This window comes from Portunus trituberculatus, chromosome 21, assembly GCF_017591435.1.
Source record: "Portunus trituberculatus isolate SZX2019 chromosome 21, ASM1759143v1, whole genome shotgun sequence".
Classification (NCBI taxonomy): Eukaryota; Metazoa; Arthropoda; class Malacostraca; order Decapoda; family Portunidae; genus Portunus; species Portunus trituberculatus.
The window spans coordinates 6,062,485-6,090,311 of NC_059275.1; the positions used below are offsets into that span (position 1 = coordinate 6,062,485).

General features: G+C 41.0%; 1 protein-coding gene across 1 annotated transcript in view; it reads right to left on the reverse strand.

Moving 5' to 3' along the window:
• Positions 1–11,207: 11,207 nt before the first annotated feature.
• Positions 11,208–27,827, reverse strand: part of LOC123507271 (uncharacterized protein C10orf82 homolog) — a 46,468-nt gene continuing 29,848 nt past the window's right edge. The window contains exons 3-5 of the mRNA XM_045260044.1: positions 17,057–17,166; positions 15,674–15,761; positions 11,208–11,428 (exon numbers count right to left, since the gene is read on the reverse strand). Of these exons, the coding sequence (XP_045115979.1) occupies positions 11,208–11,428; positions 15,674–15,761; positions 17,057–17,166 (419 nt within the window). The remainder of the gene's footprint in view (positions 11,429–15,673; positions 15,762–17,056; positions 17,167–27,827) is intronic.

The window sequence follows — 27,827 nt, forward strand, 5'->3', positions numbered from 1 at the left end:
TGTCACATCAGTGATACAGAGGCTGTCCTAGCGTGCGGCTCTCCTAGCCAAGGATAATAGACGAAAACAGTCTATCAGCCTTGTTCCTAGCAGGCGCCTCTGTACTAGTATTTGCCCGAGACAAATACTAGGAGGCTGTGAAGGCCGCGGCGCCGCCTTTATAACCCCGCTCCCGCCTGGCGCAGCGTGTTGCCTTCGTGACGTCACCCGGGCAGGTATTTGGAATGAGTGCGCGGGCAGTGTGTGAGGGCGACGATCAGCAACAAAGAGCCCTGAAGCAGCACAGAACAAGCAGCAGGAGCATCACAGCGGCATCGGTTTGTTTTAATTTGTTGAGAGATACTGAGTATAATTAATTCCGATTCCAACACATTGAATACTCTAATGGCGCTATAGGTCTGATTGTAGTGAATTACGCCAGGGCACCACTGACGCCTCCCCTCCGTAGCTTGCAGGGATTGCTTTGAACTTTCCTGCCTATGTATTCCGCCTGTTAGCCATCATCGGCCGCTATAGTACACAAATGATGCTGTTCCGGGAATTATCACTCACAGGAGATTGTGTGATGCGTTATTATAAATGTTGTTATGAAATCTGGAGGCTGATACCCTTCTTGACGCAGGACATCCAGAGAGAGAGAGAGAGAGAGAGAGAGAGAGAGAGAGAGAGAGAGAGAGAGAGATTTTGAATTCTAGGAACTATTTTAAACGACAATTTACATATTCATTCCAGCAAACGGTAAAAATACATATCTATATGTGTGTACCCAACTGTTGCCTTTTGTCCGTTCATTTAGCGTTTTAAGTACTGCATCAAACACAAAGTAGCGGCAGCGTGGAGACATTAATCACAGAATGACAGGCTTGTGAAAGTGTTGGTGAGTGCTGAAATGTATGTGTCGGCGGGCACTGATAATTATATTCTCTACGAATGTATCCGTGCTGAAATTGTCATAATTCTCGCTAAGTACTGAAAAAAAAAGTTTATTTGGGCAGGATTGTGTATCTTGATAAATAAAGCGTAGGTACCTCTTCACCATCAAATCTGTATGGAAACGTCTCCATCATTGTCACATTTCGTAGGTATCAATACTGACAGTGTTTATTTGTTGTCACGATTAGCATAATTACTAGGTAGAGAGTAGGAGTTCCTAGTGGTTATTATAGGGTATACAATTAATTATCAGCTGCTGTCTGTCAATGTCACCGGGGCTTTCGGCTCAGTAATGAGGTTGAAAGCCACCCGTTCCAGCCGTCTTTGGTTCTTGATTATTTCGGAGTAATCTAATATAATATAACGACCTAATAACCTCATCAAGCTTAACGGTTAAATCTGAATTCGATGCCTCGATACTGAGATTGTTACGATTCATCATGGCGACGAAGCAAGACACTTATGACTGCTACTGCATGCACTTATCATCTTGCTAAGACATACCTAACTTTCTGTGCTATGCATGATCTCAAACTTGTGTTATAGAAAATGTATAGAACCAGTTTATCAAATAGTAAAGAACCCACCAATCAATTAACCACTCTGCTCTCAGACTGCCCACATACTCCATACACTGGATACAAAAAGAGCAACCGAGGAGGAAGAGGAAGAGAAAAAAGAGGAACTGAAGTAACTTTGTGCGCCTTGTAGCTTAGATGCGCTGGAGAGTGTAATGGTGTATGTGTGGTAGTACGGTGTTTGCTTAATGTGGGTATATGGTGGTGGTGTGAATGTGTTGGTGTGTGTAGTAGTGGGGATGTGAGTTTTGGTGGTGGTGTGAAAGTGGTGGCTGTGTGTATCGGCAATGTTTTGGTTTTAGCAGCATTGTATTTGTTGATGTCGTAGGTAGTATAGAAGAAAATGCATAGGATAAGGGTAAATACAAATGTGAACGCCTGAAAGTAAACCTGAGACAACACACTTTAACATGAACTCAACAGTGAATCGTTTCCAATGTTCTCGAAAAATGTGAACTGCCTGGAAAAAGAAACGTACTCGTGAATAAAGTACAGTCTGAAAGTTGTTCCCAGTATCGTAGCCAAAAACCTTTAATTGCGAAACTGGCAGTCATTAAGTGTACCCTGAGAAAGTGTAATTTGAAGTGTTTTCGTACTCTAGAGCCCTTTTCATTAATTATAAGAGGTTACGATCCACTGTTTTCTTTTCTCGCAATGAAAGAACAATGGTAATGTTACATATCCTTCAAAACTCTTCCTTAATACCATCATTACTAGGACGGGTTTCCATATTCATTCTGGTTACTACTTGACGATTTTATACAGCTTCAGAAACTCATGTGGAGATTAAAATAGTGAAGACAGTGGCCATTAATCTTCTGCCTTCCATAGACCCTTCCCAATGTTGATAAAATGGTCTAATTGTACACAAAAATCTAAAGGCAAAAAATGCGTCTCACTACAGATGGGGTTCAAATGTAGGCCAACTGTGAAAGTTAATTTATATCAAGAAAGGAGACAGAGAGAGAGAGAGAGAGAGAGAGAGAGAGAGAGAGAGAGAGAGAGAGAGAGAGAGAGAGAGAGAGAGAGATAAAAGAAATCGAGAGATGTTGAGGAAAAGTTCGCTTAAATTCTCGCTCACATGAATAGTTTAAGAAGTCAAAATGCGTTGGACAGTTTATTTCCTGAGAAGTCTTTTGAAAAACCTTAAGTCTTAGGAAGGAAGGAAGGAAAAAAACATAAAAAAGAAACAGGTATAGAATTCCAAAATTAACCCAGGAGAGGAATGAAAGAGTGAAGGTACTGGTTATCTATTGCATTAGTGAGATGGACAACACAGGGGTGGGAATACGGAGAAAATGGTTCGTAGTGACCTTAAAGAAGCTGGCAATTAGGAAATGGACATCAGGAAACTGTACCCAAAAAAAAAAAAAGTATCCAGAAAAAAAATAAACGTATCTGAATAACACCTTCGAAATTTGTACTGTAAAACTAAAATAAGATCGCACCTTCGCTTCTCCCAGAAAAAAAAAGAAAAAGAAATAAAAAATAAATAAAACAAAATAAATAAATAAATAAAAGAAAGAAAAGAAAAAAATAGGAAAGAAGTGAATGAGTTAATAAAAAGATAAAAGGAAAAAAGAGCGAAATACACCAGCTCCAAAAGGCCTTGGCACTAATGCACTAAGGAGAGTAATGAAGGAACGGTCCAAGGCTGAGAATAATTAAGCTTGCATCCTCCTCTTTCCTTCCTCAACGCCTTTATTAAAAATAGTCGACTGGACACTACTTTACTCAATATTATCATTACTGTTATTACTGTTATTATTATTATTAGTATTATTATTATTATTATTATTATTATTTATTACTATTTCAAAGTACGAAAGACGTTTTAGCAAGAGAGAGAGAGAGAGAGAGAGAGAGAGAGAGAGAGAGAGAGAGAGAGCAGGCTTAACGTGACCCCGGCAGTGGAAGCAGTGACTGATGGACGCAAGTATCGTGCAGCTCCTTCCTTCTCTCCTTCACAATATTGGCAGTAAATAAAGCGGCGGGCTAATGTAGATGGATGACTACCATTACCTAAGCCGAGGCCATCACTCCTCGTCCAGGCGCGGCGCCCGGAGGCTGCTGGCCCCCATTACAGATTGGAGAGTTGGAAGAAAATAAATAAAGTAGAGAAATCAGAGTGGTTGATAAGTGATAATGTGATAAATGATGAAGATAAATGATAAAGTGGTAGATAAATCGATAAAAATTGATAGATAAATATTGTTGCTTATCATTCTATAGGGGTTGAGAAGAAAATAAAGTAGAGTAATCAGAGTGGTAGATAAGTGATAAAGTGACAAATGATGGTAATAAATGATAAAGTGGTAGATAAATTAATAAAAATTGGTAGATAAATACTGTTGTTTATCATTCTATAGGGACTGAATGGTTACAAGAAAGTAGATAAGTGAAATAAAAAAAGATAAAGAATTAATATAATAAAAGTAAATTCCTGTAATGATTTGTGAGGTATTTCGTAATTTACTTCGAATTTGTAAAGTTTAAGAATAATATAATGAAATATAATAAGTAAAACTATTAACTAGCAAGACAAATAAATAAAAAAGGTAATTAAAGAGTAAATTTCTGCGATGATTTTTAAAGCGTTTCTTAAGTTCATGTGGGAAATTGGTGAATGCTACTCGTCGCATTGTTAGTGTGAGTGTTGAATGGTGAATGCAGAGTCGTGGCGATCACTTTTAATATTCATGGAAGGGAAATTATTGGTGTTGTTTTCGAAGTTTAGAGTATAACAAGGAGATAATTAGTTGCGGATATAGTTTAGTATTTTCTCTTTTCAGTTTAATTTTTCTACGTCCATCTACGTCCATCTACGTCTATCATCAATGTATGTAAGAAAGAGGACATTATCGTTAAATCCAGTGACAGTGGTAGTATTTATGTATATATCATGAAACCGTCACTAATTCTTTTATCATAGTAAGAGCGGTTCATTCAGTTCCACCTTGACTTCGCTGCAACCTCACTCAGGCAAGGAAGTTAAGGACCTGATTAGCGTGTAATAGTTTTCATCCTCTTATTCCTGACCTGCTAAGAACATTCACCTTTACCAGAGTCTCAAACAGGCTATGGCCCCCTTAAGATCTTTTGATGATTGAGCTGGTAATTTGAGCCTTGAGATACCGCACGTGGTACTTCATCATCTGAATATCATTGTGCAATATGACATTAACTTCAACATCTTTTAATAACACGGTGTCAGAGGGAGGCTTCTTTCATCAGCTCTGTGTCGTTCAGCTGTGTGCTTTGCCTAACTGTGTCGAGTTGTACCATGTAGAAATATGAGTCGGGATGATGGAGTGTGACTTTGAGCTATACGTTCCTTTATAATGAGAGGGCGCCTTCATTCTCAGGTCTTACTATCGTTTCCACTCCGTTCCTCTTTGCGTAGCTGTGTCAAGTTGCTTTGCAGTCATTACTAGCTGTGTCGCTTCGCCTTCAGGAGTTAATTAATGCAACAGGTGTTTACGATATACCTTTAAACTGATGCCTGGCGTAATGTTGTGTTTCGCGTCGCTTATTCCGTAAATGAATGTGTTGCTTTACACGCCATTCTGAGCACGAGACGGTGTTTGTGTGCTGCGTGGTGTGCTCATCGCGGCCGTCGGGGCGTGAGCAGCGCGCTATCTTTACCAGTCCTTCTGTGCTACAATGCCCTCGTGAAATTGCTCTCACGCCGCGTCATCCGTGATGATTTGTTTGTCTTTATTGACATGACTTTATTCATTGCGTCGTGAAGTGTTATTCAGTGTTTTTCAGGTGTTATGATAGTGTCTCGTGTTTCTCTCTCTCTCTCTCTCTCTCTCTCTCTCTCTCTCTCTCTCTCTCTCTCTCTCTCTCTCTCTCGTTTGTGTGTGTGTGTGTGTGTGTGTGTGTGTGTGTGAGTGTGTGTGTGTGTAATTCACCACGGTCGTCTGCTGATCACCCAGCCGGTCTTCCCCATTACGGAGTGAGCTCAGAGCTCTCTCTCTCTCTCTCTCTCTCTCTCTCTCTCTCTCTCTCTCTCTCTCTCTCTCTCTCTCTCTCTCTCTCTCTCTCTCTCTCTCTCGTTTATGTGTGTGTGTGTGTGTGTGTGTGTGTGTGTGTGTGTGTGTGTGTGTGTGTGTGTAATTCACCACGGTCGTCTGCTGACTACCCAGCCGGTCTTCCCCATTACGGAGTGAGGCCAGAGCTTATAGACCGATCTTCGGTTAGGACTGAGACTATAACACACACTCCACACACCGGGAAAGCGAGGCCACAACCCCTCGAGTTACATCCCGTGCCTATTTACTGCTAGGTGAACAGGGCTACACATTAAGAGGCTTGCCCATTTGCCTCACCGCCCCCGGGACTCGAACCCGGGCCCACTCGATTGTGAGTCGAGCGTGCTAACCACTACACTACGCGGTGTGTGTGTGTGTGTGTGTGTGTGTGTGTGTGTGTGTGTGTGTGTGTGTGTGTGTGTGTGTGTGTGTGTCGTATGATATCCCGTGACATGTCACAAATCACTGTACGTATGTCAGGCATATGTGTTTCATTAAATGCTTTTCACGTTTCAGGTTGACTTCTATCTCGCCGCTTGTCGTTTTCCCTTTCACTTAAATTGCGTCGCTGGCGGTGAGTGTGCAAGCAGACTAGAGGCGAGAGGAACAACAAGGGGTCACAGCACCAGGGAACTTGTGGTGGTAAGTAGCCAGTGTGGTATTTGTGGCTTCAGTAGAATGTTGCGTGCCGCAGTGGAAGAATGAGAGGCGACGCACGTGAGACGGGGGGACGCTGGTGGCCTTCGAGGAGGTGACGGTGGGGGGAGACAGCAAGCAGAGGGATTGTTTTTAGGGTGGGGGTGGGAGGAGAGGCGGCAGGTGGAGCAATATTTGCGAGCATTTTGTTATTTTAGTCAATGGTCGTTGCTGTCATTTGTAAAATAAATTATTTTCCTTGTTGTTTTTGTAATTATTATTATTATTATTATTATTATTATTATTATTATTATTATTATTATTATTATTATTATTATTATTATTATTATTATTATTATTATTATTATTATTATTATTATCATTATTATTACTATTATTATTATTATCATATTTGTTTTATTAGCTGTAGTATTATCATCATCTCTGTTTTTTCACTCTATGGTTGCGTGAAGACTAAGAACGTGAGTCGGTGGGGTCGTCGTCCCCACTTGGCCTGATCGGCTCCTGAGGGAAGCAATAGCAGCGCCGCCTGACACACCCGCCAGATGCACACAGCCCTTTATATTACCCACTCAACGAACACTCTTTATCTATCTCGCTAAAATCGCTTCGATTTCTTTTCAAAACCTGTAAATCGTGATTCTGTAAAGCTGACGCCTTCATTAATTATTTTACCACCTGGCCGGTGTTGTTGACGACCTCGAGCTGAGTGTCGCTGCTGATGCTCCTGGAGATGTTCTTTCACTATTCTTTTTCTTTTTATTAGGGGTGTCATTATCTGGTGGCGGCTTTACGCTCACACTACCGCCGCCGGGGACGTGTCTCGCATCGGCAACGCTTTATATTTTCTCTTTGTCGTCTGGAGTATTGCGCGTGTCCTACTGTGCCGTGACTGCCGCAGATGAAGCCATCGAGGCCTGACGCGCTGCGCCGGACTGGGACTCCGAGGCAAGATGGCCGCCGTCCGCCCGAGAGCTGGCTGGGCTATCCGCTGTATTGCTATGATCGCATCTTGTCTTTATGTACAGCTATGCGTGGCCGCTAAATAGATATCCTGTAAAACATATACTATGCATTATATATCAACAGATAGACATTCAAGTGGCCGGCAACAATAATTCTATGAACAGTCAAACTTTAGAAATTCAACACTTATAACATATGGCGTATGGGGACGCCTCCACCTTCCCCAATACACACACACACACACACACACACACACACACACACACACACACACACACACACACACACACACACACACACACACACACACACTTCGGGGGGATTCATGGGCTAAGCTTTCAAATACTTTCATTGGTTTGTCTCTCTAACGGCAAATATTGAAAGCTATATGAATTATGAAATTACATGCAGTTTGGCCACACACACACACACACACACACACACACACACACACACACACACACACACACACACACACACACACACACACACACACACACACACACACACATGTCGCGTAGTATCTTGATTCCTTAAGACTCAAGATGGCGGCTTGGACAGCTTGGGAGGGCGGCGCTATAGTCTAGTGGCTTTGATTTATGCTTGAGGGAAGTGGCTTGGGCTGCCTAGGAAGGGCGGCAGCAAGTCAGGGATCAAAGGGATGCTTGGCGGTGGCAGGGAGCAGGAGCGACGATGGTATGGGGATGGAGGGGATATTGTTAGAGAGGGAGGGATAAAGGGAGGGAGGGGGGGAGTTAGGGAGACGTTGAAGATGATGGAGGGAGTATAATATAACTCGCTAACCTGACACTGTTTTTTTTTTTTTACTTTACTGTAATTTAGATTCATTATTCCTCTGTTTGGACGCTCGTGTGAGTTAGACATACGATCAATGAGGCGTGAGTAGAAATATTTATCTAGATTCTAATTATGTTTCGCGATGAGGAACCTTACTGAATGAATTGTAACTAATGTCGTAATAGATATACATTACTTATAAACTAGACTTCTAATCCTCGTATTTCAAGAAAGATATTCGCTTAAGTTTACTCTGTGTTTCCATTTTAGTGTTCATCTTTAGGTAATGTAATTCTTTTAATGCTTCCCAGCGCAACTTTATTATGATTGCTATGTTGCTTGAATTGAATTATCTTGTTCGCTAAACGTGAGCGTGTCAAGAGGTCACGTTTTCTCTTGTTTATTATTTTACTGCACTTTGACCTTGTTTGGTGCGCGTCGTATCCTCATTCCCTCACGCTATCTAATTATTTTCATCTCTAGGCTTTAAAGCAAACGTCCATGTCATCAAAATTTAAAACTCATGCTTTGGCTAAATTACTTCTTACTTACTCCTCTTAATTTATCCAACGTATTTTACATTACCAGATGAGCTTTTCTCCACTTTTTATTTACCTTGCATATTTCCATCATCTCAATTTCTTTGTTTTCATCCGATTACTCTACTGTCTATCGTAAATAGTATAACTCTTCCCTAGTCACTCCGCCACACATCTTGAGGACAAGCTGCGTTGCGTGACGGAATGTGGTTAGCGGCTGTGGGAAGGCTCGCGTGTGCGGCAACCTTGCAGTCATGGAGGGAGTGGCTTTTTGGCGCGGATACTGGTGGCAGGTGTGGCTGACGAAAGAGCAGAGAGGGGAAAGAAGACAGCGATCGGGGAAGCCACACGGGGAAGAGAGAAAAATGAAGCAAGGGATGAGGGGAGTAGAGTGTTCACTGTGACGGGGAAAGGGTGCTAGGGACGTGATGTGTAGGAAATGGGAGGGAGGAACACATAATGAGAGAGGGAGAAAGTGTCAAGAAGGAACAAGGAGTCTAGCCTATGCCGTAAAAGAAAAGGGAAGAAAAGGGAAAGTTTGAGAGGAAGGAGATAGTGAGAGAAGAAAGACATAATGGAGGAAGATGAGGAAGAGGATGCATGGGCTGTGATGGTTTTGAGAAGGGGAACATTGACAAGCTGAAAGGGAGGTAGTGTGAAGGGCGGGGAAACTACACAAATAAAAAGACAATAGGGGAAAGGGAATGAGGGTACAGTAAAAAGGAGAGAGTGTCTTGGGCGTGTTGTGAGAGGGGAGAGAGATAGAAGGGGAAGGGAGGGACACTGATGGGTGAATGTAAAGTAGTGTGTGAGAGGATGAGGGGGATGGAAGAGGGAGGGGAAGGCACTGTGTATCACCTGAATAAAGACAAGAAGTAGAATAATTGACTGATTGATGAACACTGTACCGGCGAAGCGGAGGCGCAACAGAAGCGTGCTATTATTATTATTGTTATTATTATTATTATTATTATTATTATTATTATTATTATTATTATTATTATTATTATTATTATTAATTATTATATTCCTCATCATTAACAACAACAAGAACAGTAACAATTTAGGAGTAGTAGTAATATGTATGTTCTTATCGTATAGGTAACACACACACACACACACACACACACACACACACACACACACACACACACACACACACACACACACACACACACACACACACACACACACACACACACACAGTTGCTTGTTCATAATTTTTCACGCTGATCCTCTCGCCATTTACTGTTGAGGCGCCAAAGTGCAGCAAAAAGCAATGATACAGGTATTGGCTGGTTGAACTGTCTACTACTTATAGTAGGATCTAGAGACATAGTGGCGCGTTGCACATTCGGCAGGATGCAGTTAGGAAGCGCGGGAAGCACGTGTATATTATTATTATTATTATTATTATTATTATTATTATTATTATTATTATTTCTATGATCATTAGCGTGCCGACAATGGCAAATTGCTTTAAAAGATCAACTTTCAGCTCGTGTTTACGTGACTAAGATTCGCTTAATTAAGCTTTTTGTTTAATGTCGTCCGGGTCGAACATGCGAGTTGATTTGTAAGCTTATGATGTATATAATGCTCTTGTAAACTATATATATCATTTCCCATGACCCAGATCGCACACACACACACACACACACACACACACACACACACACACACACACACACACACACACACACACACACACACACACACACACACACACACACACAAGGAGGACACATAACATCCCAAATAAGCAGCACCACGTCTGTGTGTTTAGCTTCTGAGGACAAAACGAGTCGTGCATGGCGAGGTGTGCCGTAGCTAGGAGTGTATAGTGGGTCTAGTGGTGCAAAATGGCGAGGGTTGAAGGGAGACTGAAATGTAAACTCTAATACTCTTAAATCCTACCTTCCTTAACCACAGTGTTGCTGACCGTGTATTAGATATGCTATGTTCTGTGTTTGCTGTGGTGGCCAGAACTACTGTGTGCTGTGTGGAAGGAAGGGAGGAATGGAGCGAGGGAAATAGAAAGCTGTTGGATTAGAATAGAAATGACCATGAAAAGTATCAATTAACTCTTGCAATGATAGAAAAAAGTGAAGGACAAGTGCCTTTAATGGGTTTGTGATTCAAGAACTTGTGCATCTTTAAAAACACGTATTAGGTTAGGAATGGGATATCAAAGACGTCATGGCAAGGTTACAAAACATCGAGGGAAGTCTTAGGAAGTTGCAGATGATATATGAGAGCTACTGGGAGGCTGCAGATGATTCACAGATAGACATGGAGACTGGATATCAGCGGGGAGGTTATGGTAGTGGAGGAGGGAGAGCGTTAAAGGAGGGTAATGGAGCTGGGGATGGGGATGGATGGGTGTGGAGGAAGGGAGTCGTAGTGGAGGAAGATGGAGAGATGGAGCTGGGAGGACGCACTGCAGACTGAGCTGTTAGTGTGAGAGGTAGACTAACACTTGTACGTGAGGCCTCAGGAGGGTCTAAGAGAGGGGGCAGGCCTGCGCGGAGGCTTTCAATCGGAGAGAGAGAGAGAGAGAGAGAGAGAGAGAGAGAGAGAGAGAGAGAGAGAGAGAGAGAGAGAGAAAGCAAAATGAACTAGAAATTTTTGCATCACACTGAGAATTAAGAACCGTCACCCTGGTTTCTGCCACCCTCCCACCCGCCCGCCCCTTCTCACTAGGACGGCGCCTTGGTGTAGCGGGCTGCTGAGGGCGGGGCGGAGGCGTGCAGGGTCGGCTGGAGAGTTTGTCGGTGTTCCCGGGCTGTGGCGACGTGCGCGAGGCCTCTCCTGGCGGCGGCGCTGAAGGTGCGGCCGATTCCTAGGTCAGTGGGCTTCATCTTGGGGATGTAACCAGTGTAGCCAGGCAGGGGCGGGTAGTTGGGGTTGCTGCGTCCGTCTGTAGGAGGAGCAGGAGGAGGAGGATGAGCAGGAGGAGGAGGAGGAGGAGGAGGAGGAGGAGGAGGAGGAGGAGGAGGAGATGGAGGAGGAGGAGAAGGAGATGGAGGAGAAAGAGGACGAGGAGGAAAAAAGGAAGTTGAAAAAATGTCAGAAAAATACAATGCCGCTCAGTTAATGAGATGAAGAAAAAAGAATTGTTGTTTTGAAGTTGGAAAAGACAAGAGAGAGAGAGAGAGAGAGAGAGAGAGAGAGAGAGAGAGAGAGAGAGAGAGAGAGAGAGAGAGAGAGAATGAAAGACATCGTTTTTATTCTTATTGCTTTTGATCTGTGAGAGAGAGAGAGAGAGAGAGAGAGAGAGAGAGAGAGAGAGAGAGAGAGAGAGAGAGAGAGAGAGAGAGAGAGAGAGAGAGAGCAAACGACATGTGATGAAGGGGAGCCGGTCTAATAGAGAACCGTGAGGGGGAAATGATAAAGAGAGGAAGGCCAGAGGAGAAACGAAGGGTGGAGCTGAGGTAATCATATCCTTTTCCCTTCACCCCTTTTCTTAATCCCTTCAGCCCTTTCAACCTTCCCTCCAATCCCACACCTGATACTCGCCAGCTAACAGAGGTGTGCCTTCCCTTACCTGCCTATATGTCGCCCATCTCTTTAGCTTCTCTCAGCCCCTAAAGTCATTTCAGTCCAAGGGCAACTTCAGAAAACCGATTAATATTCTTGTATATATTCATGTACTCTGACACTGTGAGGGAGAGTATGACTGGATTGAGTGCGTTTCTGTGTTTGTGTTTGTGTGGCGTTGGGAGGAAGGAGGGTATGGTTTGTGTTATTATTAGATGGATGTAAATCGTAATGTCATAACCCTTTTAATACTGGGGCACATTTTTTATTTGAGTCTTGGGTTTGATAAGATGATTTTATTGACATTAGGAAGGGTCTATGGAGGTCAGAAGATTAACTGCCAGAGTCTTCACTATTTTTTTATCTTCACATGAGTTTCTGAAGTTGTATGAAATCACCAAATATTAAACAAAAGGAATATGGAAACGTGTCATGGTACTGAAGGGGTTAATTTAGTAGTGTGTAGTTGAGAGTTGCAGGAAAAGAAATTGTACTAGTTGGTAAAATAGCAGCATGTTCCTCAGAGATTTTAGTGTGAAAACTATGTATCTGTTGTTACCAGGAAAAATGCATGAATTCTGTAAATTTTCAACAGCGAGACAGAGTGAAGCAGATTATCACATTCCGAACTGCAGTGTATGAATATTGTCAGCTGTGTTTGTAAAATGTTGCGAGACAGAGTGAAGCAGATTATCACATTCCGAACTGCAGTGTATGAATATTGTCAGCTGTGTTTGTAAAATGTTGCGGATGTATTACATAGGAGCTGGCTTAGGTCTTAGATTTAAGGAGGATCTGATGGAACACAGGAAGATAGAACAAGAAACAACGAATACAATCTCGATGAAATTATGTTTTAGAAAGGATGTAACAACAACCTGGGATTTAATTGCAGTGGTAGATGGATAGCATGGATTTGGTGATCTGAGTGTTAAAGTCAGTAAGGGGCTTTAAATGAAGATGAAGTAAATTTACCTCAAGGATGATTATATACAGGCACTATGGCATGTAGGTTGGTAGTTTATTGAGATTTTCCTTTATTCCTATGCTTTCAGATTCACATTACGTATACTAATTAAACAAATGAAACAGAAAAGTATAACATGCTGGAATACTAAAGACGAATTATAAATGTTACACGCGATCAGGTAGAATTTGATGAACTTAATGTTGTGAAGGCAGCAATGAGGCGGACGTGAAGTGTTTAGGCGTCAGAGTTGGGGAGACATGAGCGTGGAGCGAGAAGGGAGTCACCATGCTAGGAATTGGGGAGTAAACGTATCGGCGGGTAGAAAAATGAAGCATCAGTGGCAATTTCAAGTATCTGACATTTAATCTCTCTTTTGTACATATTGAATCACACGTCACGCAGCATGGAGTGACTCAGATGCAATGCTATCTGGTGTATAAACATGTGAGCTGCTATGGTGTCTATGTAGCATTAGATTTTTAACCCCTTCAGTACCACGACGCGTTTTTATATACATTCTGCGTTCTATCTAGTGATTTTATACAACTTCAAAAACTTATATGGGGATTAAAATAGTGAAAACTCCGGCCATTAACCTTCTAACCTTCAAAGACCTTTTCTAATGTCAATAAAATAGTCTAATCACACCCAAAAATTCAAGGTAAAAATTGTCTCGGTACTACAAGCTAATTAATTGATTATAGGCCTTCATTATGCAGTTGGTGTAGTTCATGGATGTTTCAAGGTCACACCTGAGCTTGTCTGTATTGGGTGATTGACTTGCACTTGTGACCAATGAGTAAAATTATTCTTAAAGGATTGGTGTATAACTTTTATTGTTTTTTTTTTCGTCTTTTTCTTTGTTGTTGTCTTTATTGTTGTTGTTCTTGTTTAGTAATGGGAACTGAGGAGAGAGGTTGAGTAAGTTTACAACCCATGCAGTTTATTCCTTGGCTTGATTCCCTAATGCTATTGGTCGTCACTGGCCGCTTCATGTCCATGCATTATTGTTATTATTATTATTATCATTGTTGTTGTTGTTGTTGTTGTTATTATTATAATTATCATTATTGTTATTATTATTATTATTATTATTATTATTATTATTATTATTATTATTATTATTATTATTATTATTATTATTGTTGTTGTTGTTGTTGTTGTTGTTGTTGTTGTTGTTGTTGTTGTTGTTGTTATTATTATTATTATTATTATTATTATTATTATTATTATTATTATTATTATTATTATTATTATTATTGTTATTATTATCATTGTTGTTGTTCTTGTTGTTGTTGTTATTATTATTATTATTATTATTATTATTATTATTATTATTATTATTATTATTATTATTATTATTATTATTATCATTATTATTATTATTAATTATTATTGCTACTACTACTACTACTACTACTACTACTACTACTACTACTACTACTACTACTACTACTACTACTACTACTACTAATATTGTTCTCGTTGTTGTTCATCAGGAGACTTATATGTGTTAGCATTGCCTGTTATAGTGATCTGCCTCCACGATGGAAACACATTGGGAGTTTTGATATTATAACTACAGTTTCAAGAGTCTCAAGAACTCTTCACACCTGTACTGCACTATATCCCCCATGGCTGTAATATATTGGCCTGACATACAGTTACATTATTTCAGTGCTGGGGTAACGCATTCCTTATGAGGGCCGCCGTGGTACAGTGGAACCATGCGCCCTTTGGCGTCCGAGGGGTCTCCAAGCGCACGGGTTCGAATTCTGTCCACGGTCCGAGTGTAGGTTGGGCTTCCTCACTCGGGTCAACGGTTTCCTTTAGCCCAGAAATTCCCGTGAAAAGCCCACATGGTGTAAAAAAAAAAGATGGTCTGGACTATGGAAAAAAAAAATGATTCTGAGGTGCCAGTCCCAAGAGAGAACAGCCAAATGGACTATGTAAAGTTTGATGTAAGATGTAAATATTTTGATCTGCTGTTTAGATGGATTATTCCAGAGAAGCATAGTAGATTACGGTAACGACACTAAAACCTCTGAGGACATTTATATCTTACAACAAAAGGAAATTGAAACTGAAACCTTTAAGATTTTTCATATCTCACAGCAATTGGGATCAGATCATCACCGTCACCAGCCAGCGGCCTCACCATCACAAATCCCCTGGAGAGTTAGGCAGCATATGGTTTGAGACGCTGATCACCAATAATATCGTGTTTCCTGAATTGTCTCCTCGAGGCGCCGTTGCAGGATAGGCTCTTATAACTAGTTTTCCATCCCGCTTTCCCGCAACATACTTCATACTTCACCTACCCTTCCTTCCTCCCTCCCTCCCTACATATGGTCTCCCGACCCTCTCACCTGGATACAAATTAATTCATTAGCGCCTATTTCTGACCTTGTTTTCCCTTCTTGTTCCGCACACCTTAATAATCGTTTTGTTTTCCTACTCTTTAATATCCTTCTCTCCCTCAACTTTCTCTCCTTTATCCATTTCCTCTCCTCATCATTCCTTTCTTGTTCTCTTTCTAACCCTTCTCCTTTCATAACCTTATTCCCTGATCCCATTAACTTTCTCTCTTATATATCACACTCCCACACTTGCTCGGCTCACTCACTGTACCCACAACTGATGTCATTCACTCACCAATGCCGTACTTGCTGTAGAAATCCTCAATCACTCTGCTCTCGGAGCGCTTCTGTTTTAATCGAGGAAGAGACTTGGACCGCCGCGCCTGTGGGTACAATAGCCATTAGAACCATCGGTAGTGGAGAAGTTTGTTTACCTGAGGCGAGAGTCAGACCTGAGAAATGGTGTTATATTGAGATGGTATTGGTGCGTTGGGAGTGGGAGTTGAGAGAGAGAGAGAGAGAGAGAGAGAGAGAGAGAGAGAGAGAGAGAGAGAGAGAGAGAGAGAGAGAGAGAGAGAGAGAGAGAGTATTAGGCGTGTAGAGCAAGTATGTGAGTAAATGTGTGTACCTTGGGAAATGAGAAGTACGCATAGCTACATAAATTATATTCCATTAACGCCTGTGTGTGTGTGTGTGTGTGTGTGTGTGTGTGTGTGTGTGTGTGTGTGTGTGTGTGTGTGTGTGTGTGTGTGTATGCGCATGACAAAGTTGAGCCATACATATGTAACACTTCAACAGTATTGTATGGTAATGCCCAACTTTGCAATCCGCTCCGACTATAATTCTCCCGTGAAACCGACGCATGATAATTAATTTTTCCGAAACACTGAAAATTGCTCCAGATTTCAATTAAACGGCGGAGTGGAAGAATATTTAATAAACTAACTGTCAATAAATTAAGTTCTTGAAATCTGTTTAACCTCTTCAATACTTGGACACATTTTTACCTTGAGATATGTGTACGATTAGACCATTTTATTGACATTACGAAGGGTCTGTGAAGGTCAGAAGATTAATGGCTACAGTCTTTACTATTTTCACTTCAACATATGTTTCTGAAATTGTATAAAATAGCTAAGTAGTAACCAAAATGAATATGAAAACGCGTTATGGTACTGGAGAGGTTAAGTTTGTCTGGGCGAGAGAGTGTTGTGTTCTATGTTGTCAGTAAAACACTCTTATTTATTCCTTCCCTCCCAGGTGCTGCTTGAATTCGTGAGGGTTGTTCAAGTCTAGCTCTTTAAATTCTGATGTAATTTTTAAGCCTCTGAAAGTGAATATTTGCTTTATATCCTTTATCATCTGAATATTGGATTATACTTTCTCTCTCTCTCTCTCTCTCTCTCTCTCTCTCTCTCTCTCTCTCTCTCTCTCTCTCTCTCTCTCTCTCTCTCTCTCTCTCTCTCTCTCTCTCTCTCTCTCTCTCTCTCTCTCTCTGGATAAAATTTAATTGTGAGTTAACTGTATTGCCTTTGATCGAGTTATTGTGGTTTTTTTTCGCCATTTTCAACTTTTTAAAGCATGGAAAGCGAGATTAAATCATAATTCTCTCTCTCTCTCTCTCTCTCTCTCTCTCTCTCTCTCTCTCTCTCTCTCTCTCTCTCTCTCTCTCTCTCACCTCCTCCTTGGCGCGTCTATCACTCTGCTGTTGGATGTACATGGAGATGCTTTCCTCAGCCGCCCTCCCGAAGGTCTTGCCATACCGGAACATTAGACCTGGTATGTAGCCTGGCGGATGGAGGGCAGGAGGTTAGACAGGCCGGGAAGGAAGCAGTGAGTGAAGGGAGGTGAAGACAGCTAGTTATGTAAAGGGGTGATCGTGAGGGGATGATGAAGACGGTAGAAAGTGAGGAAAGGAAGGAGAGTGAAGTCACGGGAGGAGGTTATGTAATGTGAAAATCGTGAAGGAGTGGTGGAAAGGGGAAAATACAGAGGGAACATGTAAAAGAAGGTGGATAAAACAGAAGGGAAGAGGAAAAAAGATGGTTTAGTGGAGGCCAGAGGAAAATGGTGTTGAAAGAAAGGGTCACGGGGAACAGAAATAAAAGAGTGGAGGAAAGAGGAAGGAAAAGAGTGGATGTGAGTAGGATGGAGTGAGTAAAGGACAGAGAAAGAGAGAGAGAGAGAGAGAGAGAGAGAGAGAGAGAGAGAGAGAGAGAGAGAGAGAGAGATAATAAACACGTGTAAATAACGTGAGAAAAGTCAGTAGGGTTGTTCGTGTTATTTGTTAAAAGAAAAAAATACATCATGGTATTGAGTCTACTAAAAATACAGGTGTGTACAATATCAAGGTATATACGTATGGAAGGATGAAAAGAAATGTATATGTATAGATCCATTCAGGCAGACAGAGTAAAAAAAAAAATAAATAAATAAAAATAACTAAACAAAAAGAACTGGCATTGAGGTAAGGAAAAAAGAGTTTCGGTTTTAATTAATCCTTTGGGAAAGATATATGAGACAGGAAATCGAGAGAATGGACGGAGAAACACGTCATTTAACGCAATAATTCTAGATTTATTAGAATGGGTTCCGGACAAGAGCTACTCATGAAATAATGATGACAGAAACAGTATTGGTAATAACTAATAATAATGATATTATAACTAATAATAATAATAATGATGATAATAATAGTAATAATAATAATAATAATAATAATAATAATAATAATAATAATAAATGATAATGATGATATTAACAATAATAATAATAATAAGGATGATGATAATAATGATAATAATAATAATAATAATAATAATAATAATAATAATAATAATAATAATAATATTATTATTATTATTATTATTATTATTATTATTATTATTATTATTATTATTATTATTATTATTATTATTATTATTATTATTATTATTATTATTATTATTATTTATTATTATTATTATTATTATTATTATTATTATTATTATATTATTATTATTATTATTATTATTATTATTATTATTATTATTATTATTATTATTATTAATATTATTATGATTATTATCGTTATTGTTATTATCGTTGTTGTTTTCTTTTTTATCATTATTATATATTTTTAGTTATTATTATTATTATTATTATTATTATTATTATTATTATTATTATTATATTTATTATATTATTATTATTATTATTATTATTATTATTATTATTATTATTATTATTATTATCATTATTACCAGACCACCACCACCACTACCACCTATAAATATCAAGCAGCCATTGCCTCGAGGATATATGAGACACGTACACTGACAGAGAATTAATTGATATTAAGTAAGGAAATAGGAGATGGTATATATATATATATATATATATATATATATATATATATATATATATATATATATAGAGAGAGAGAGAGAGAGAGAGAGAGAGAGAGAGAGAGAGAGAGAGAGAGAGAGAGAGAGAGAGAGAGAGAGAGAGAGAGAGAGAGAGAGAGAGAGAGAGAGAGAGAGAGAGAGAGAGAGAAAGAGGGAGGAATACGAGTAAATGAAGATAGAAAAGGAGCGATTGAAGATGAATAGGGTAATACAAGTGGGGAATGAAGAGGTCCTAGATATGAGAATGATATACAGTAGAGGGAGAATGAAAGGCTAGATAGAAGGAAGTAGTAAAGAATGAAGGGAAACAGCGAGCGAATGGGAATAGATTGACCGTGAGATATCGCAGAGAGAGAGAGAGAGAGAGAGAGAGAGAGAGAGAGAGAGAGAGAGAGAGAGAGAGAGAGAGAGAGAGAGAGAGAGAGAGAGAGAGAGAGAGAGGAGGTGTGTGTGTGTGTGTGTGTGTGTGTGTGTGTGTGTGTGTGTGTGTGTGTGTGTGTGTGTGTGTGTGTGTGTGTGTGTGGGTGGATGTGTGTGTAAAATGATTGATGCATGAGTAGTAAAGGTGAAAAAAAAAGAATGATGTAAAATAGAGGAGAAGGAAGAGGAAGAGAAGAAAGTGGAAGGGTAACAGGAGGAAAACGAAGAAGAAGAAAAGAGAGAGAACATAAAATGTAGGAAAGAACAGCTTCACAACAAAATGTCACTCAACACTAAACCTTTATTTCTGCCGGGAACACTGTGGACAAACACTTTCCTGAGCGGTGCGTGTAAGGTTAGTCTTCAAGTAAGCACGTAACACTTGAAAGAATGCAGGCAGTCACTTCAGCGTGGACCAGTGTGCTTTGTTGCTGTTTCTTACGCCACCCTCCACCCGACACAGGCTTAGTTTGTTCTTTATTGCTATGGCGGGTAAAGGTCCGAAGGTGTGACGGTAAATTTTTGGAATGCTTCTTTTTTATCATTATTCTTTTCCTTCTTTCGTTTATTTTCCCTCCTTTACGTTATTGTCGGAGGCAACTCATATTCAGGAGTGATGAGTAGAATGGTCAATGAAATTTTGAAAAAACAAAGTAAATGTGGTAGTGTGTTCTTATGGCTTGGTTGTGTGGTGTGTGAAATTCTTACAGCGATTATTTGACAAGTGCAGCTGGCGAGATAAGTTTTGCTGGAGTTTGAAAGCTTGCCACAAATCAATTGAGCTTTAGCGAATCCAGACTATCAGTTGGTAGTCAGGGTGTTGGCTGTAGGATTTGCTAGCACTGTTCCACCTCAAACCCGGAGTGACTAACCGTGGTCAGCAGTGCAGGCATTGCCGCGGCCTGTGGTGACATGGCCAATATGAGCCAAAGTTTAATTATGTATCGACTTTGTTCCATCATCATGCCGAAAGCTGTTAAAATTTTGGAGTCGTTTAATTCTTGATAATTAAGGATAAAAAGTGGTTTAAGAGATGCTGGCTTGAGGTTTGTCGTTGGAATTATGCGGGGTCAACACAACGGTCCAGTCAATGTGTTAGCCAATTTTGCTATGTCACATACTGGTTTCACCAGCAATGCCGGGCAGCGTGCTGTGTGACGCCGCCTTTAAGCAGCAGCAGCAACAACAACAGCAGCAGGACGGCCGCGTCTTCCTGCTTGCTGAAGGACGTCAGGGTGTGTTGTATTTGCTTGTTTGCCACACCCCTGACCTACCACAACCGATCTTTACTTTAAGTATACTCGAGATAAGAAAGAAAAATCATGGCATATTTATTTATCGATTTACTGCAAAGCAACAACAAAAACTTTTCAGGAAGCTATTGTGCGTGTCCAGGCGGTGAAAACAAAGTCTGTTAATGATCACAGTAGCCTTTCTTGGTGCATGAATAACAAGAAAAGTCATGTTTTCAGCCACAAGGATACGTGTCTTCATCACCTGGCGCTCCTGATAGTGGACACAAAGGAGACAAAGCTGACGGTAAGTAGGTGAGGGTGACACGTAAAAGTGTGGAGCGAGGATGTGAACAAGGAGAGAGAAAGAGAAGACAGCGAGGAGAAAGGAGGGAGAAATAAGTTAAGAGAAACAGGGCAAAGAAAGAAATACGTGGAAGGGAGAATTGGCTCGAAGGAATAAAAACAATAACAAATGTCGACGAAACGAGCAGAATAAGAGGAGAGGAGAGGAGAGGAGAGGCCAGGACAATGGAAGGAAGGTGAAGAGAAGAGAGGCATGGCTGCAAAGCGGCAGGGAGAAGTGGCTTAAGGCTGTATTACGTATAATAGGGGTTCTCAATCTTTTTATCCTTAAGAACTCCCTGAGTTATAAGACCATCTACCCGAACCCCCAGTATTATCACATGGAACATGGAACTCAATATGCAATGGTACTGCAAAGGATTTTATTAGATCAGCCATCTAAGTACCCTTGGAAATCTTATGAACCCCCTGGGGTTTCGCGCTGTCAGGATGGCCACTGTCCATGAGCTAACATCATTAGGTCTCTATGACGCTGAAGACGTCTATGCAGAACGGTTTGGTTGGCAATAGACAATCTCATTATCAGACTTTGATTTCTAAGTTATGAAAATAAACTCATTTACGGGGCTTCATATGTTCATGGTGTCTTGTAGTCTACTTACTAACCTAGAAGGAAAGAAAATATCATACTAACTTTGAGTTATCAATTGAGGAAGAAGTAATTTTGTCCCAGGAATAGAGCTAGATGGTATATAAAAAAACACACAATGCATAGTTTTAACCTAACTCTACTATTATAGCGTTTTTGTCGTAGATACATGTTTGAAAATACTTGACCTATCTTGATATCTCCTTATGTGACAGAAGAATATCCAAAAATATACAATATGCAGTTGACCATCTTTTCTGTGAAATATTACGATATCTGTTGAATCTGGCAACTTCAACGGGAGTTTGGGTCCTCTCCTAGTGTTCCCTTATATTTGAAACATTGATATTTACACGTCATTGTGATCTGGAAGAATAAATGTTTGTTTGTTTTTTTCTAAGAGCATGAAATAGAAAAATAATGTCTACAGGTGGCAGTTTATGTATAAGACAAGCAAACCTGTGTGCACTCATCCACTCTATCCAGAAGCTTAACTGATTTTCAAAAGTTCCCCAATAGTTACACAACTACCATTGGTCTACTGGTTCTATCCAGTTATCTACAAACACGTACACATTCACGGCAGCAACATGCAAAGTACACTAAATACTCCGGAGCAAAGCTGCCTCACCTTGTTTCATTAATCAGCTAACTCTTGCACACTTTCAGACCAAAGCTATTTTTCATTTACCATCGACGATTTTATATTCGAATCAAAATTTAAACGACGATTGAGAACTTTCGGCCTAAAGTTGTTGAGGGCCGTGACGGCCTTGGGCGCCGCACGGGGGAAGGAGGTGGCTGTTGGGTCCGGCCTGGGGCCCAAGGCAGGAACTGGCTGCAGGTCCTTCTTTTCCTTGGTGGCCTCAAGCTTCACTACTAGTCGTCCACTTGCAGCGCCTCACACTAGGCAAGGGTCGCCATAAGCAAGAGATCAATGTCTACCACTCACCAGATGGTGCCGTGAGGGGCCCTAAAGGGGTGATAAGGGCTCCTTGCATAGAGTCTGGTGGTGAGTGGTGTGTACGGGTCCCTGCTTATAATGACACCGGGCTGAACAACTCGCCATGAACGAGGGCACGCTGTGCGCCATGAGCCAGGCACTGACAGTACCAGTGGTCCTTTACGTTAGGTTAGGTTAGGTTAGGTTAGGTAAAAAGGACTCACTTCATGACAGTGTTTGGGGAGTGGTGTGTGGCGGGTCATTGCTCATGGCGACCCGTGTGAGGCATTGCAAGGTTGCATCGTCACTGCTCTCATAACCACGGGACTGGGGTTGACCCTTTCTGGGTGAAAAGTTTCGTCCCAGTACCTGTGTAGGTAATAATACTTTGAATCGTTTCGCCATCGCCATCGCCGCATCGTTAGCCTCGATAAACGGATCGTTATCCTCGACAAACACATCTTTACCGTGGACACTGGAATCGCAACCTGTCGTGGAATCCCATTGTTAACGTGGACTCATTTTCCTTTGCGGCTTCAAGCTCACTGGTTGTCGTCAACTTGCAGCGCCTCACACTAGGCAAGGGGTCGCCTTAAGCAGTCTGCCGTGTCTACCGTCCACCAGATGATGCCGTGAGGGGCCTTTAAGGGGTGATAAGGGCTCCTTGCATAGAGTCTGGTGGTGAGTGGTGTGTACGGGACCTCTGCTTATAATGACACCGTGCTGAACAACTCGCCATGAACGAGGGCACGCTGTGCGCCATGCACCAGGCACTGACAATACCAGTGGTCCTTTACGGGGTGAAAAGGACTCACTGACAGTGTTTGGGGAGTGGTGTGTGGCGGGTCATTGCTCATGGCTACCCGTGTGAGGCGCAGTGAGGTGGCAGCGTCACTCTCCTCGCACTCAAGGGTCTGGGGTGAACCCTTACGGGGTGAAAGGGTTCGTCTCAGTACCTGTGTAGGCAAGTGAACTTCAATTGCGTCGCAGTGAGGTGGCAGCGCCACTCTCCTCGCACCTAAGGGTGTGGGGTGGACCCTTACGGGGTGAAAGGGTTCGTCTCAGTACCGGTGTAGGCAAGTGAACTTCAACTGCAGCGCAGGAAGGTGGCAGTGTCACTCTACTCGCACCCAAGGGTTTCTGGTGGACCCTTACGGGGTGAAAGGGTTCGTCCCAGTACCTGTGTAGGCAAGTGGACTTCAATATTGTGTCGTGAAATCGCATCGTGAGAACTGGAACCGCATCGACATCGTGGAAACCCGCATCGTTACCGCGAAAACTGGAATTGCATCTTGATCGTGGAAACTCGTATTATTATCGTGGAAACTGCCATGGCAACTTTATCGTGGAATGGCATCGCCATTTTGGAAACTCGCATCGCTATCGAGGAAACTGGAATGGCATTGATATCTTGGAAACTCGGAGCGCTATTGAGGAATCTGGAATCACATCTTATCATACACACTGTTATCGTGGAAGCTCTCGTGATCGTCGTTCGTTTCGTTATCTCTGAATTACTTAATTAGTCTTGGTATTATTCTTAGCCTCCGTAATAATAGAGATGTTGGTCATTTTTATCTTATCTCTTTTACTGTATTTTTTTTTTTCTCAGGGTATAGTTTAGTGTTCTTCAACCTTTTCTAAGTTCGTGCACCTTTTCGAGAAGCAATGTGGGCTATAAAAGAAATGCATCAATATTTTTCCCTACTTTAAGACTGAAAATCGATAGATAACATCATTGCATATCTACCTGAAGCTATAGTTTTTCGGTCCTAAACAGTCGCTATATAGTGCGAAATGTACTATAACAAAATGCCACATCTCAAACACATCAGGCCCGTGTTCCGTCTGAGTATAATATATTACTATTGTGAATAAATCGTAATACTTTGATTAATGTCAATAGGAGAGGACCCAAACTGTCACATTTTCAGTGTTCGCAGGTTGGTTTAATTCAGGAGTGGATCAGCATCATCTCGCGGTACAGAGTAGTCGTCTCTAAACACTGTATTACGATGTATCTATTGATTTACCATGCTTTTACTCCTTCCAGTATTTTTCTGTTCTTATTTTACCATGGTATTTCTTTATAGTTACTTGAGTTTATACGACTAACATCATAATATAGAGCAAAACATAATTGTCTGGTGTACCAAGATCTTTCATTTCTAGAGACTTAAATACAGCACGGAACCTTAACACACATTTCACCTCGCTTCTGCACAGGTTAATTCTTCACAAGGAATGAATAGAGCAATATTTGTTCGGTTTTCTTTATGAGAAAAAAAAAAAAAATTAGCGACCGAAACAGAAATATTCCAAGGATGCTGTAATGTTTTCATCACCGTGTTCCTAAGCTGTCTTGCCATAGCCTGAACATGGTATTCAGTTCAGTTCAGTTGATAGGCGGAAGTGTAGCCTGGATATCGGCACTTCCTGATGTGTTTTGGTTTGGGTTTTGTCTGGGTCTGTAGCTGTAATTAATTATTATTTAAACATTTTTACTTTATGTTCTCTTATTTTCCAAAAATTATATATTATTTCTTTATTTTCTTCTATACTATATTTTTCAAAAAGTAATTTTCCAATGAGGCGTTCTTCATTTTCTGGGTAAGGACGCTGCCAATTGGGGTGTTTGGAACTTTCATTGGTGTAGGCTGGGAAATATTAATGCCTTTAGACTAAAGATCGGGGGTTTTCAACCTTTTACTCGTTAAGAACCCTCTAAGTTATAAGACCATCTACCTGAACCCCCAGTAACTTCACATCAAACAGAATGTTAATTTAGTAACTGACACTAACTAATAGGTAGAGGTATTCCGCAAAGAATGTATCATTAAATCAGTCATCTATGTACCCCCTGGAAATCTTCTTGTGAACCCCTGGGGGTTCGCGAACCCCAGATTGAGAACCCCTAACGTATAGGGACGTTTCCTTTGGCAAGTGCGGCTTCGTTAACATGTGCTCGTCCCTTCAACAATGATTCGTCAAAGAAATCTTTAAATCAGAAGATGATAGTTTTTGGCGAAGTATTTATTGTAGGATGTTCACTGGAAGAGGTACGGAACAAACCTCGTGAACCCCCGCCACTTCATGAGCTGAGCGCTCTCTGGCTAGTGTCATATATTTACAGCCCAATGATTTTCCTTTGTTTCTACCTTGTCTTGCATTAGTTTCACAGTGATATTTTTGTTATCATGAATGGCAATTGGTAAAACCCAATAACTTTCACAACATGCAGGCCTGTGATGTGAAATACCGGATTGATATTGAGAAATAGTGATTGGCGGATTGACTTTAACATCATCACTTGAAAGATAGTGGGTATTGCCGCCACACGTCCATTACCACCGGCACACTCCTCATCACGGAGGAAAAAAGAAGAAAAAAAAAAGAGAATGATAGTGACGAGGATTAAATCAACGCCATAGGAGGAAATATCGGCGTGGAGAAGCAGAAAGAAGGGGAAAGAGGGATGGTGGACAGGGGAGGTGGGAGAACAGACCATCTTGGAGGAGTGGAGCGGAAGGAGTTGACGCGTTGCCCTGAGAAAGCTCCAAGAAGACAAAAGGGTGGATGACGCGAAAACTGGGAGATAAAGTCAAGATCAAGGAGATTTGAAGAAGCGTAGGAGGACAAGCTTTGGAAAACACAGGCAGATCAGCATGGGAGGCAAAAATATGGATGCTGGGAGTACACAGGTGAAGGACATGCTGTGGTACGTCTGCTTTTTCCCTCCATTTGGTGTTATACAGTTGAAATATAAAGTGTAGTTAAATATTCATGTTTAGTAATGCCGTAGCGTAATGAAGTGGTGAATAATGGATGGTTTGTAGCAGATGTCATATTACTCAACACACACACACACACACACACACACACACACACACACACACACCGCGTAGTGTAGTGGTTAGCACGCTCGACTCACACTCGAGAGGGCCGGGTTCGAGTCCCAGGAAGCGACGAGGCAAATGGGCGAGCCTCTTAATGTGTGGCCCCTGTTCACCTAGCAGTAAATAGGTACGGGATGTAACTCGAGGGATTGTGGCCTCGCTTTCCCGGTGTGTGTTGTGTGTGATATGGTTTCAGTCCTTACCGAAGCTCTGAGCTCCCTCCGTAATGGGGAAGACTGGCTGAATGACCAACAGACGACCGAGGTGAATTACACACACGAGATAACTAATGGAAAGCGAATGCATTTGCCTTACTGTCTGTCTTCTTGGAATATCTGATAGTATTTGTTAGATTTAAGAGGGAATTGAACAAGATGTACAGATGAAACTCTGAATGTTTCTTTACGGCAGCATATTGTTGCATGCCGTGATGGTGCGGAAATATCTGTTGACTGTCACTTAAATAGAATCGTCAAACGTTGTAAAAACTTAAAGAGCTACTGGTGAATTGTTCCAAGTAGTGGTAAAGTACTAAAATATTATATACATTAAAGAAAAACAATGGAAAGAAAGGGCGTACAAAAGAAGAACAAATTTAAAGAACAAAATTGGAAAAAAAAGAAAGATTGCCACGGTCATAACATAAAACATCATAATTCATTTTTTTTTCCTGTCCAAGAACTCAATATAAATGGAAATTAATAAGTTATGAAAAAAATCTGTTAAAAAAGTGAATCAATAATACCACTGATTGAACGAGAAAACGAAGCTGATGGAAGGTGTGTTATGATATTTGCTAATCAAATATTTAGTAATAAAGTCTTAAATTATACATTGAAATTTTCTATTTTATATTCCGTGTGTATTTTGCTATACTCCTCTGTGCCAGTGTGTGTGTGTGTGTGTGTGTGTGTGTGTGTGTGTGTGTGTGTGTGTGTGTGTGTGTGTGTGTGTGTGTGTGTGTGTGTGTGTGTGTTTGTTTATGTATTTGTTTATGTATTTATTAATTTCTTTCTTTCTCTCTTGGTTTTCTTTTCCTTTACATCTTCCGAGAGTGGATCATCTTTACACTCGGGTTGTCATCCACATTTTCCACCACCTTTGAGTTCCTATTATCGCCGTTCCCCTGATGATGGAATGGCTGCGGACTCCATCGATAATCTAGCTGCCCTGTCACTTGCACTTAGCATACTAAGCGTGTCCTTTGTGCCTCGCGTTGTGTGGAAGCTAGTTCTGTGTTGCATTACGTGCTTTTACAGTAATCAGCGTTAGTGCCCTTCTAGTGACATGATCCGCTGCATGTCATCACGCTGGGGCCTTTTAATGAGCGAGACTTTCCGGAATCACTTTGCTCTGTTGCTGGATGGTCATGGTGGTGGTGGTGGAGGTGGTGACGCTGATTAAAAAGGTACGAATGATGTTTTGCTACGGTGTGGTGATGGTGGTGGTGGTGATGAAAAGGTACGAACGATGTTTTGATATGGTGTGGTGTGGTGGTGGTGGTGGTAATAGTGAAAAAAGGTACGAATGGTGTTTCAGTACGATGTGATGATTGTGATGATGGTGGTGATAGTGGTGATGCTGATGTAAAAGGTATTAATAAATGTTTTGGTAAGG